Here is an 11,023-nt window from a genome sequence, read left to right on the forward strand (position 1 = left end):
CAGCAGTCTCCAGGCCATTGCCCCCCCCCCCCACTCTGCCTCACACAATCCCAGCCCTACCTAACTCCATGGAAAACAGAGGGAAGAGGCATCCTGCTGGAAGCCAGCCAGCAGTTTCCAGTTATCTTGATAGGTGTGATGGTTTAGCTGAGAGGGAGAAGGAGAGTCAGAGACACAGTGGGTTTTCTGGACGCTGTTCTCTCACTTCCTGTAGGATCTTTATTTTTATATCTTTCTCTCACAGTCACAGAAATGCTGGGAAATTTTATATTTCAAATTCAAAACAGAGAAGAACCCAAGATTACAGGGAAGTTGGCAAGCAAAGTTCAATACTGCGTATCGATTACATTTTAGTCTAAACAAATTTCAAGACTACCAAGACCTCAGGTTAGGTTAGCCAATTATTAGTTGGAAAACAGACCTTCGACATATTTCAAAAGTGGATTAGAGTGCGAGGACTCAAATTCGGGGGGACAAGTCTAATGTGGATTTTCATAGGGTTAAATTCAGCATAAGAAAGGATTGAGGCAAAAAGGTATTTTGTTTTGCCATGCTGTGGCCTTCAAGCTCAGAGACAGAGAAAAAGGCAGCTTCTACGGTCTTGTTTTTTCCCCTAAGCATAGGAGCTATTAACTCGTCAAATGCTGGTTTATTATAGAGTAGTTAGAAGGTTTCTATGAAGGGATTTCTATTAGACTTGGGGCTACCCTAAACATAGAGATTATAATAATTTTAATAATAAAAGGTGTTGGTCAGAAGAGTCACCCAGAGGGGTGGGATTGGGTTATCCATCCATCCTGTGGCCTGATTTTCAGACAACAGGGGTCCGTGCATGACACTGCCGTCTGCATTGACTTGATGGAAACCTGATAGGACCTTAAATTTTTCTGAGGGGCTCCTGGCAGCATCCCAAGGGAAAGAGTCCCTCAGGACCTCAGCCTGCGGACAGCCCCCTCTCCTCTCTGGCCAAGTCATAGAGCATCTGGCCTGGGGAAGGAACCTGAAGGGAGGGGCAGGAATACAAAGGAGCCCCTGATGAGGACTGGAAAACCAGCAGGAAAGGCTCTTTGGAGAAGGAAGGGAAGGCAGGAGATGGACATGAGGAAGGAGAGTGCTCCCAGCATGGGGAACTGCCAGTGCAAAAGCCCAGAGTCTGGAGATGAAGGGTTTTGCCTGAGGAGCAGCACCAAACAGATGATTTGTAATGGGTCCTAGAGGTAATAGGGAGCCACAGTACTTTAATAAGTAGGGGAATGGCAGGGTCAGCCCTGCGCTTTACAAGGATGAATCCAACCCAAGTGCAGGATGCGCTCGAGGGGGCAGAGATTTAAGGCATGCAAAGAGCCTGCTGGGTTCCGAATGAATTCAGGGCGGGGCCCAGGCAGGGGTGGCAGGCTCAGGTGAAACCCACAGGCCTGGCCACAGACAGGGCGTGTGAGGTGAGTGCCAGGAGTCCAGGGTGGCTGAAGGATGGTGACGCCCCCCCCTCCACAGTAACGGGGGGCGGGGTGGGGGAGGGGGAGGATGAACCCCGCCGGGCGGCGTGGAGTTTGGGACGTCGGCAGATGTTGGGGCCGGAGGAGTGGCTCAGAGAAGCCTCTGCCCGGTGGGAGCTCGATGGATGGCCAAGCAAAGAGGCAGGCGGGAGTGCCCAGGGGCCCAGAGAAGGGGCCGGAGAGGGGCTTCTCCCTGTGGGAGGGGGTTTCGGGAAGGAGAGGCAGGTTTGCAGCTAAGGGAAATGGGATCTGCTGAAGCCGCAGACTCAGGGGTAAGCCTGGTTGGCACCTGGAAGAGGAGGGCCTGGAGGCGGTTTGTCTCTGGCCTTCCCCAAAGCCCTCCTGAGAGCAGCCGCAGGCCTTGCCCTGTCAGTGTTAGAAAGAAGGCCGAAACCGGGAAGAGAAGCGCGTCAGCCTGGCAGAGTGGCCTCGGGGGGACTCCAGCTCTCCAGCTCCTCCGGAGGGAGCCCAGGGCTCTGGAGACCCTCCGAGGGGAGGCCTGGCCTGGCCTGGGACACTTGCCTGCAGCCAGCCTGGGAGCGACGCCATCTCTGCTCTTGGTCCTGGAAGGGCCTGTGGGGCCGGGCCGGGCCTGTCAAATGCTGGAGTCGCAGGTTTCCCTTAGCGGGAGCTCTGGGCACCCCCCGGCCCCTCTGGCCGCCCACCAGACTGGCTTCTTGACCCATTGGCGTCCCTCTGACCACCCGCCAGGGCCCTGGCACCAGCTGCTTAGCGGCCCTTCCCCATGAGCGCCCGATAGGCAGACTGGAACCCGAGACTTTCCTTCTCTAGGCCTGCTCTCCGTCCACTGAGCCGCCCAGCTGCCCCCTTCAGTTTCTTAAGTCTTGAAAATCAACCAAATGGCAGGGCAAGACCCGACCTGTAGAATCTCTCTCGGTCGCTGAACCTTGAACCTGCAGCCCTGCGGAGCCTTGTGGATTGGCTGCAGCACCCTCCTGCCCTCTCCTCCTCCTCACTTCCCTGTTACCTGCCATGGCTCCCCCTTGCCAAATCCCTCCCTTCATGTCACTGGCGGCTCCCGCAACAATCTCTCCGTTCCCTTCCCTTCCCTCTCCAGGCTGGCCTTCTGACTCCCCTCCTCAGTAGCCTCCAGTGGCTCCCATCGCCTCCAAGACTAAATGGAAGGTCCTCAGTTTACCTTCCTGTCCTCCCGCCTCTGCCCTGTGCCTGCTGCTCATCCTTCCTCCTTTAAGCCCCTTCTCTGGGGCGGCCCTTCCAGCCTCCTCAGTTCATCTCAGGGGGGGGGGGCGCCTCTGAGGGCAGAGCCCAGCCCGAGCCCGGAGTACCCGGGAGGGGCCTGACCCAAACTGGTTGGAGCCCAGAAGACTGGCCCAGCGCCGCCCCCACACTGCGGGGTCAAGCAGCCTTCTGGGGCCATGAAAAGAGCATTTATGGAGCACTTCCTGGGCCTGGCCTCAGCCCCCTCCAGCGGTGTGGCCTTTCTCCGCCTCAGTTTCCTCATCTGTAAGAAAAGGCTCTCCTATCAGCCACCAAACCTCAGAGGCCCTGGGAGGAGGGCGGTGGGCACAAGGGGAGGGGCGCGGCGAGGCCGGCTCTGCGGCTGTGCGCGGAAGCCACAACACAGGCTGGAGGAGTGACCTTGGAGTGGTCTCGGCCACCGGGCCAGGGAGGAGTGGAAGGTCCCGCCGAGAGGTGGCAGCCCGGGTGGGGGGGCACTTTCTCCCGTCCCTCGCCCTGCCCTGTGGCAGCGCCAGCATCCAGTCAGTCTCTCCCCCGACTGGATCTTCACAGCTCTGTCGGGGCTCAGGGCGGGCTGTGCACACAGTAGGTGCTCGGGCACAATCGGGAGCTATTTCCCTGGGGGAGGGGGGAGGGGCGAGGCCTGCTTGGTCCAGAGCGGACCCTCCCCCCGCCCCGCTCCCGCCCCCGCCCTCTGCCCTTGGGGCCTGCTCGCTCCGCAGCTGCTGCTCCTATCGACAGGCTGTCCACAAGCATTAGGATCCGAGCTGGAGGCCGGGAGCCCAGGCTGGTCGCTGGGTCGCATGTAATGCGGTGTGTGTGTGGGGGGGGGGGCGACTGGCATCTGCCGTGGCAGGATCGAAGCCTTCCTCTGGCCATCCTGCCCGCAGACCTACTATGTGCCGGGCACGTGCTGGGCTCCAGGACGCCAAAGAGCCAAAGGACATCTCAGCGGGGGAGGGGCACTGAGGGAGGCGGGGCTGGAGAAGGTGGGCCAAAGGCCCAGAGGAGAGGGAGGGAGGGAGGGAGGGGCGAGGGGGCTGGAAAGGGCTCGGAACTGCCCACCCAGGCATTCATTCGGCGTGTGCCAGGGAGGCACTAGGGAGCCCCAGCAGGAGGAGGGGCCTTGGAGAGGTGGCGGATGCTTCTGGGGGTGAGGCTGTGGGGCTAGAAATGGGGGAGGGGGAAGAAAATGAGTCCCATCTGGGGGTCCCCTCGGAGAATCCCTGGGCAAGGCAAGTAGTCTGAAGGGAGAAGAGCAGAGGCGCCAGAGGGCGGGGTCTGCGGGAGAACCGGGAGAGGCGCCGCCCTAAAAACCCAGAGAGAAAATCTGCCGAGGGGAGGCTGCCCAGAGGTTCCAGAGAAAAGGCCGTTGCGAGGCCACCTGACCTTGGACGCCAGTGTCAATGGAATGATGAAGTCAGAGGCCACATTTGTTTGGCATTCAAAGCCCCGCCTAACCTAGCCCCTTCCGGCCTTTCCAGTCTTCTCACATACCTTTCTCCTTCCACATCCTCTCCATCCAGTGGCCCTGGCCTCCTGGCTCTCCTCCCTCCACCTCTCAGCTCCAGGCTTTCTCTCTGGCCATTCCCCACTCCCACCCGAGGACCATCTCCTTCCTAATCTCGCCGGACTTCCTTCATGTCCTCACTATATTCTGTCCTTGCTCAGCCTCCCAACCCCTCCCCCTTAGTTCCGGTGCCTTCTCCCTCTTTTAACTCTCCTGTCGACATTTCCTCTGTCTATATCCATTTGCTCATGGGCCCCCATTAGCCTGGGAGCTCCTTAAGGCACGGGCTGTCTCCTGCTCATTTGGCGTCCTCAGAGCTTAGCACATAGTAGGTGCTTGACAAGTGTCGATCCGCGGTCCTAAGCTCTCACCAAATGCCCCAGCAGACTCTGCTGGAGTCAACAGCCTGAAGAGAGGCCAAAGAAGCTGCTTCTTGCCTCCCTCGTGGGAGCAGAGGCCTTGCGGCCGGGGCCAGAGAGGCGACTGAAGACACCTGGAGCCTCTGCTGCTGCTCCAGGCACATGGACTCGCCTCCCTCTGCCTGGGAAAGCGCCTCTGCCCCCAGCGTGTGGGGGAGGGGGGCCAGGGCTCACTGCAGCATTGATGGGGGGGTGATTAGGGGAAGAGGAGGCAGAGACAAGAGAGAGACGCGGAGAGACAGGCAGGCAGGCGGAGCCAGTGACCAAATGGGAAGAAAAGAAACAAGGCAAAGGAAGTCGGGGACCAGGAGGGCCGGGCAGCCTCAGGAGGGGCAGGCGGTGGGGTCAGAACAGACTTCTCACAAGGAGCCATCCCAGGCTGGTAGTGAGCTTCCCACAAGTTGGGGAACGGAAAGTCCGGCTTGGGCTCGGCAGGGTCTCTAACCTCCTCACTCCGGCCTCCACCATCCCAGGTAAGGGAGGCCCCTTGTTGAAGCTCAAGGCTTGGGGCCTGCCTGGCCGCCCTCCCCGGCTGGTCCGTGGCCCGGTTCCATCCGGTGCAGGTCATCGAGGGGCCTGGCCAGAAGATGGGGGGAGGGGCAGCACCCTCGGAGCCTCCCTCATTGCCAGGCCACCGAGGGAGCATTTCCTACGTGGAAGGGTCCACTTACCCAGGACCCTGGGGGGGGCATCTCCTGGCTCAGAGCTAAAGCCCATGGCTGGGCATGATGCCCCCTGCTTGGTAGAGACGCCCCCTCCCCCCTGGGGATCAGGGATGGCCTCCCTGCTTGGCATTCAAGGCCTTTGGTCCTCCGAACCTCCATCTCAGCTGGGGGGAGCCCAAGCCTGGACGGCTCTCCTCCCGGCTTCCGTCAAGGCCCAGCCAGTCGTCCTTTCCGCCGGGAGCCCTGCCTGCTCTCCCATGATGCCCTGAGCCGGGCCCAGCCCGCAGCCCTCGGCCCACGTTCTTCTCGGGCCCTGTTGGGGCTGGGGGGGGGGGCTCCTGCCTTCCGGCCCACCTGGGCCGTGGCTAGTTCCTAACCGACAGCCCGTCTACCACCTCCGTGCCTTTGCCCCAGTGAACCTCCCGCCCGGAATGCCGGCCCTCTTCTCTGTGCGCCCGGCATAACGGGGTCTCCGGAGATGCAGGAGGAGGAGCTCACGGGCTGAGGGGAGAGCCCGGGCGGGAGAGGCAGCCCGGGGGGGCCTCTCAGGGCTGGGGGGGCCACGGAGCACTCGGCGCCCCTCCAGGGGCTGCCTCCGAACAGAGGGGAGGGCCGCGGGCTGCCCTCCCGGGGGCTCCTGGGAACACGCCGCGCGTGACCCCGCCCCGCCCCGCCGGACACGGACACGGACACGGACACGCGCACCTCCTCGGGACGTTTTTATTGGCTCCGCCTCCCCGCCAGCACCAAGGGCAGCTCCGGCGGCCTCCGTCAGGGCTCCTCCGAGGCTGCGAGGACAGAGAAGCGATGTGGGGGGGCTGCGAGGAGGGAGACGCCCCGCCCCGCCCCGTCCCGCCCCGTCCGGGCCTCCCTTCCAAGCCCGGCTCGGGGGCGACCTCGGCCCGTTTCCCCCGAAGTCTGCGGGCCGGGGCTGCCGCCCATTTCGCCGGCATGTGCCAAGCGCCCAACGGCACGGCCTCTGCCTAGAAGCTGCTCCCGCTCCCGCTGGCTCCTTACCGGGGGGCGGCGGCTGGTCGCGCTCCACGTGCAGGGCCGTCAGCAGGAAGCAGGCGCCGCCCAGCACCAGCACGAAGGCGCACAGGAAGAAGGCGGACTGCAGGCTGCGGAAGAGCCACAGGGCCGAGGCCCCGTGCGCGGCCTGGATGGCGCTGGCCACCTGCGGGGGAGGAGGGCTGCCTGGAGGAGGCGCGAGGCCGAGGCCGAGGCCGAGGCCGGGGAGGACGGGCAGGAGGCGGCGGAGAGAAGGGAAGGAAGCCCAGAGGAGTCCCGAGGAAGAGGCTGGAGGGCCGCGTGTGTGTGTGTTGGTTTTTAACCCCTTCCCTTCCGTCTCAGAGCCAATACTCGTGCCGGTCCCAGGCAGGAGAGGGGGGTGAAGTGACTTGGCCAGGGTCACCCCGCTGGGGCGTGTCCGCTGAAGCCGGGCCCTCCGTCTCTGGGGCCCCTGCTGGCCCTCTTACTGTGGAAGGCCTTTGGCCACCCTGAGCCCTCCCACCCGCCTTACGGCGCTCCTTTCTGCCGTCCCGGCTCCCTCCCGCCCGGAATCTGCGCCCGTCCGACCGCCCCTCCCCGGGCCGCCCTCGCCCGGCCCGGCCCGGCCTTACCAGCCCTGTGAGGTAGGGGCTGCCGGCGTCTCCCAGGACGTGGCCCACCGTGATCTGGAGCGCTTCGGCGGTCCCCCGCCGGCTGGGCAGAACCACAGCCTGCAAGGCAGAGGGCAGGAGAGGCGGGTCAGCGCGGGGCTGGGAAGGCCCCGGGCCGGGAGGGTTTGGGGGTGGAGAACAAGAGCCGCAGCCACACCCGACGAGCCAGCCCGGAGGGCGCCCTGGAAGCGGCGGCTGTGCGTCAGGCACCCGCCTCCCCCTCCCCCCCCCCTCGCGGCCGGCCTGCTCGGAGACCCCCGTGGCACAGCGGGCTCCCGCGTTGCCCCATTCTCTGGGCGGGAAGACTTTGCCCACAACCGCCCGTTAGGCCAGCCAAGACTCGGCCCTCAGCCGGCTGCTGGCCACCGGNGGCTGTGCGTCAGGCACCCGCCCCCTCGCGGCCGGCCTGCTCGGAGACCCCCGTGGCACAGCGGGCTCCCGCGTTGCCCCCATTCTCTGGGCGGGAAGACTTTGCCCACAACCGCCCGTTAGGCCAGCCAAGACTCGGCCCTCAGCCGGCTGCTGGCCGCCGGCCGGGACACCGTCCCCACCAGGCGGGCCTCCATGCAGGGAGGGAAGGGGGAGAGGTTGGCCCTGCGGAGGGGGCGAAGGCGGGGCAGGGGTTGGGGGGCCCTCAGGGGACATCCCGGAGGCTCTCCTGTCCCCGCACGATGGTGGGCCTCGGCCCGAGGCAAAGCTCCCGGGAGAGGCAGAAAGGCCAGGCCGCGGCCACCCAAGGGGGGCTGCATGCGGGCCGGGAGGGGGGGTGCCGCGCCCCAGGAATTCCCTGGAAGGGCCCCCAAGAACTAGGGCTCCAGGAGGGGCCGGCTGGAGGCCCAGCTCAGCACCTCCTCCCGGGCTGCCGCCACCAGGTCACTCCGTTTGGCGCGGCCTCCCCTCATCGCCGGGGCTTTGCCCCAGGGAGTGCCAGGGAGGGCCTGGGCTCGGGCCTCGTCCCGGGGGCACAAGTGAAGGCTGAAGGGCTTTGGATGGGTGTCTGGGCCCTGGAGGTGACGGAGGCTTGGGAAGGGGAGAGACGTCCTTCTCTGCCCCCCCCCCCAGGGCTCTTGGAAACAGATCCCACCGATCCATGCTTGACATTCAGCAGCAGCTTTACAGAACGGCCTCCAAGGACCCTGCGGGGTCAGTGAGCCCAGAAGACTGTTTTACAGCGGAGGAAACTGAGGCAGAGGTCAAGCGATTTCCAGGAGGCTCGACGTTGGGACCTCCGCCACGCCCGGGTCGCTTTGCATCCGAACGAGGTTCCCGTCTGCCACCATCCTCGGCCCCTGCTTGGAAGGCGTCCGGGACGAGAAGCTCCCTCCGCCTTGCAGCTGCCCATCTCGGCCCTTCCCTCCTGGCTCTGCTCCTCCAGCTCGGTCCGTCCACAGAGCCTGGCCAGGAGGAGGCCTTCCTTCGGCCGTTGGCTCCCCGCCCCCTTCATGGTGGGGGGGGGGGAGGCCTCTGGGAGCCCCCGGCCTTCTGCAGGAGGCCTTCCCTGCCCCCTTTAAGGCCGGCCGGTGCGCGTTCGTGACGAGCATCATGGGGGGCTCCCCGAGGGCAGCAGGGACCTGCCTGGAGCTCGGCCCAGAGGCCCCTCCCAGCTAGTCGTCGTCCCACTGAGGCCCGAGGACGCCGTGATCCTCCTGGAGAGCTCTGACCCCCCACTACAGCAAGCGGCTGTCGCGGAGGGACCCATTTCTCAAATGAGTAACCGACCCCCAGCGGAGACTAGGGTGGGGCGCACAGCCAGCGTCGGCCCTCTGGAAGGAGAGTCGCTTTCCGCTACTCTTCCGACAGGGCCCGGAGCTGGCCGGACTCGTCCACCAACTCATTTATGCACCTGTCATGTGCCAGGCAGCGTGCTAGGTGCTGGGGTGCCCTCACGAGGAAGGCAGCACCCCACGGGGCCCAGACGCGGGCTGCGCCCAGTCGCGTTGACTTTGTGACCCCGTTTGGGGTTTTCTTCATAGAGGTATCAGAGTGGTTTGCCAGAACTCCTCCGGCTCATTTTACAGATGAGGAAACCGAGGCAAACAGGGTTAAGTGACTTGCCCCGAGTCATACTGTCAAGAAGTGTCTGAGGCCCGATTTGAGCTCAGGGAGAGAGTCCTCCCGGTTCCAGGCCCGACACTCTCTCCACCGTACCATCTCCGGTCCCGGAACGATCTGCAGGCCCGCGGTCCCATCATCCTGTGGTTCTCTCGTGCTCTCATCCCATGGTTCTGGGGTCTCGCGGGCCTTCGGTTCTATACTCTCACCATCCTACAGTCCCATCATCTCCGCTTTCGTCGTCCCAAGATCCTGTGCTTCTCTTGTGCTGGCATCCAGCCCTTCTGGGCCGTTACAGTTCTAAGGTTCCGTCCCTAGCTGTGGTCTCATTCTGCGCCCATCTTATGTTCTAGGACCGTGTCGGTGAACCCGCGTTTCTCCCATCCCCCGCCCCTCTGCCCTGCAGCCCAATGGCAGCGCTTCCTCCCTCCCCCCCGGGGTAAGGTGGGGGGCTCCTGCGTGGCTCCAAAAGGTTCGCTGTCGCTGTTCTAGAATTTCGTGTTCCGTGATCCTGTGTTGCCATCCGTCTGTGATCCGTTTCTGTGGTTCTCGGTTTTCCGCGATTTCTTCATCGTGGTTTCGGTGGGCCGCATCCCCGGCTTCTCTCTGTGGGAGCCTCACCCCCAGCTTCTAGTCAAACAACTGCATTCGAGGATCCGGGTGGGCTCAGTCAGAGAGCCCAAAGCCACGTCATCCCGGGACCCCCCACCCGCTCACGGAGGCCACCGACTGCTCATCTGCCTCGATGCCGACGCCTGGAGCTGGGGCGGCACTGCTGCCGGGGCAGCCCGAAGGCGGCAGCCGTGCAGTGCCTGCGGTGCCTGCGGTGCTCTGGGCTCCGCTCGGTGCTCGTTCGTCTTCTGTTGGGCTTTGAGGTTCGTTTCTTGCTGTTTTCAGGGTTTGTTCCCTATGAAGTGCCTTCGGGGGTGTCTAGAACATGCACTGGCCTCGCCCCGACTCCAGTGGAAGGGACTGCCGCGGATCTGGGCGAGCGTTTTCCGGGTCGCTGCGGTTCTCCTGTCCTCTCTTGCCACCACCTTGTGGTTTGAGGGTTCTAGGCTCCTGCTGCTGGTGTTCTCGGTCTCCAGGTAGTAGAACCCTGGGCGGCGGGTGTGCCGGGTGTGCCGGGTGTGACTCCAGAGTCCTCCGAGGCCCCGGCTGTGCGCCACCACGGCCGCCACCCGTGCCCAGGACGAAGGGAAAGGACGGGCTCCGTCGCTCGCGAGCCAGGAGGTGTCACCCACAGTGCGGATGCTAATAGCTTCGAGCTGCTAATGGCGCTAATTTAGTGCTCAAATAATGCCAAGTTGTTAATGGTGTTAATTTTGTGCTAAAATATGCAGAACATTCCGGGCTGCCTCCGCCGCCGCCGCCGCCGCCGCCGCCATGGAACGGCAACCACGGCTAACCCGCACATGAGGCCTCGGACGTGGACCTTCAGCCTTCCGAGTGTCCACTTACGTGGGAGCATCCCACACTGCGGGGTACAAGGAACCACGGCCGTCCCCAGGCGCAGGCCAACCCGGAAGCAGCTTCCCTTCCTCGGGCTGATGTGGACCCGGACACGTGGCTTTGGGGGTCTGAGGCTCAGTTTCCTCCCCTTGTAAAATGGGGATGATGCCCGCGGTACTTCAGGGACCGTGTGACACATTCTGCCAACCCGAGTGTCAGAAATGCCCAGGATACGTCCTGGCACTGGTGGTTCGACCTCTATTGAGGGGAGTCCATCCCCACCCCCACGCCTGCAGAAGGTGGCCTTTTCCTCTAACGGGGGAGAAATGTTTCCTGACTGGGGTCTCCTTTGGCCTCTGCCTCTTCTCCTATTGCTCTTGGTCTGGCCTTCGAGGCCAAGGATGATCCTTCAGCCCTCCCTCCCTTCCTTCTCTCCTTCCTTCCTTTCTTCCTTCCTTCCTTCCTTCCTTCCTTCCTTCCTTCCTTCCTTCCTTCCTTCCTTCCTTCCTTCCTTCCCTCCTTCCCTCCCTCCTTCCTTCCTTCCTTC

The 11,023-nt window shown here is 63.5% G+C and overlaps 1 protein-coding gene across 1 annotated transcript; it reads right to left on the reverse strand.

Annotated features, from left to right (window-relative positions):
• Positions 1-6,017: 6,017 nt before the first annotated feature.
• On the reverse strand, positions 6,018-7,874 carry SPNS3 (sphingolipid transporter 3 (putative)). The gene is made up of 5 exons (XM_044669487.1): positions 7,821-7,874; positions 7,391-7,566; positions 6,934-7,264; positions 6,329-6,488; positions 6,018-6,099 (listed from the first exon to the last, which is right to left on the reverse strand). Exons 1-5 carry the CDS (start codon positions 7,872-7,874, stop codon positions 6,083-6,085), a joined length of 738 nt encoding a protein of 245 aa, XP_044525422.1. The 3' UTR covers positions 6,018-6,082.
• Between the last annotated feature and the right edge of the window lie 3,149 nt (positions 7,875-11,023).

The sequence above is a fragment of the Gracilinanus agilis genome, chromosome 3 (genome assembly GCF_016433145.1).
Source record: "Gracilinanus agilis isolate LMUSP501 chromosome 3, AgileGrace, whole genome shotgun sequence".
Classification (NCBI taxonomy): Eukaryota; Metazoa; Chordata; class Mammalia; order Didelphimorphia; family Didelphidae; genus Gracilinanus; species Gracilinanus agilis.

Excerpts from the sequence above, each read along its gene's own strand:
- SPNS3 (XM_044669487.1), bottom strand. The coding sequence starts at position 7,874 with ATGAGGGGAGGCCGCGCCAAACGGAGTGACCTGGTGGCGGCAGCCCGG. Across the intron at positions 7,265-7,390 it reads GAGCCCGCTGTGCCACGGGG|AGAATGGGGCAACGCGGGAG; the intron begins GTCTCCGAGCAG and ends CTTCCCGCCCAG. Across the intron at positions 6,489-6,933 it reads GCCCCTACCTCACAGGGCTG|GTGGCCAGCGCCATCCAGGC; the intron begins GTAAGGCCGGGC and ends CCTCCCCCGCAG.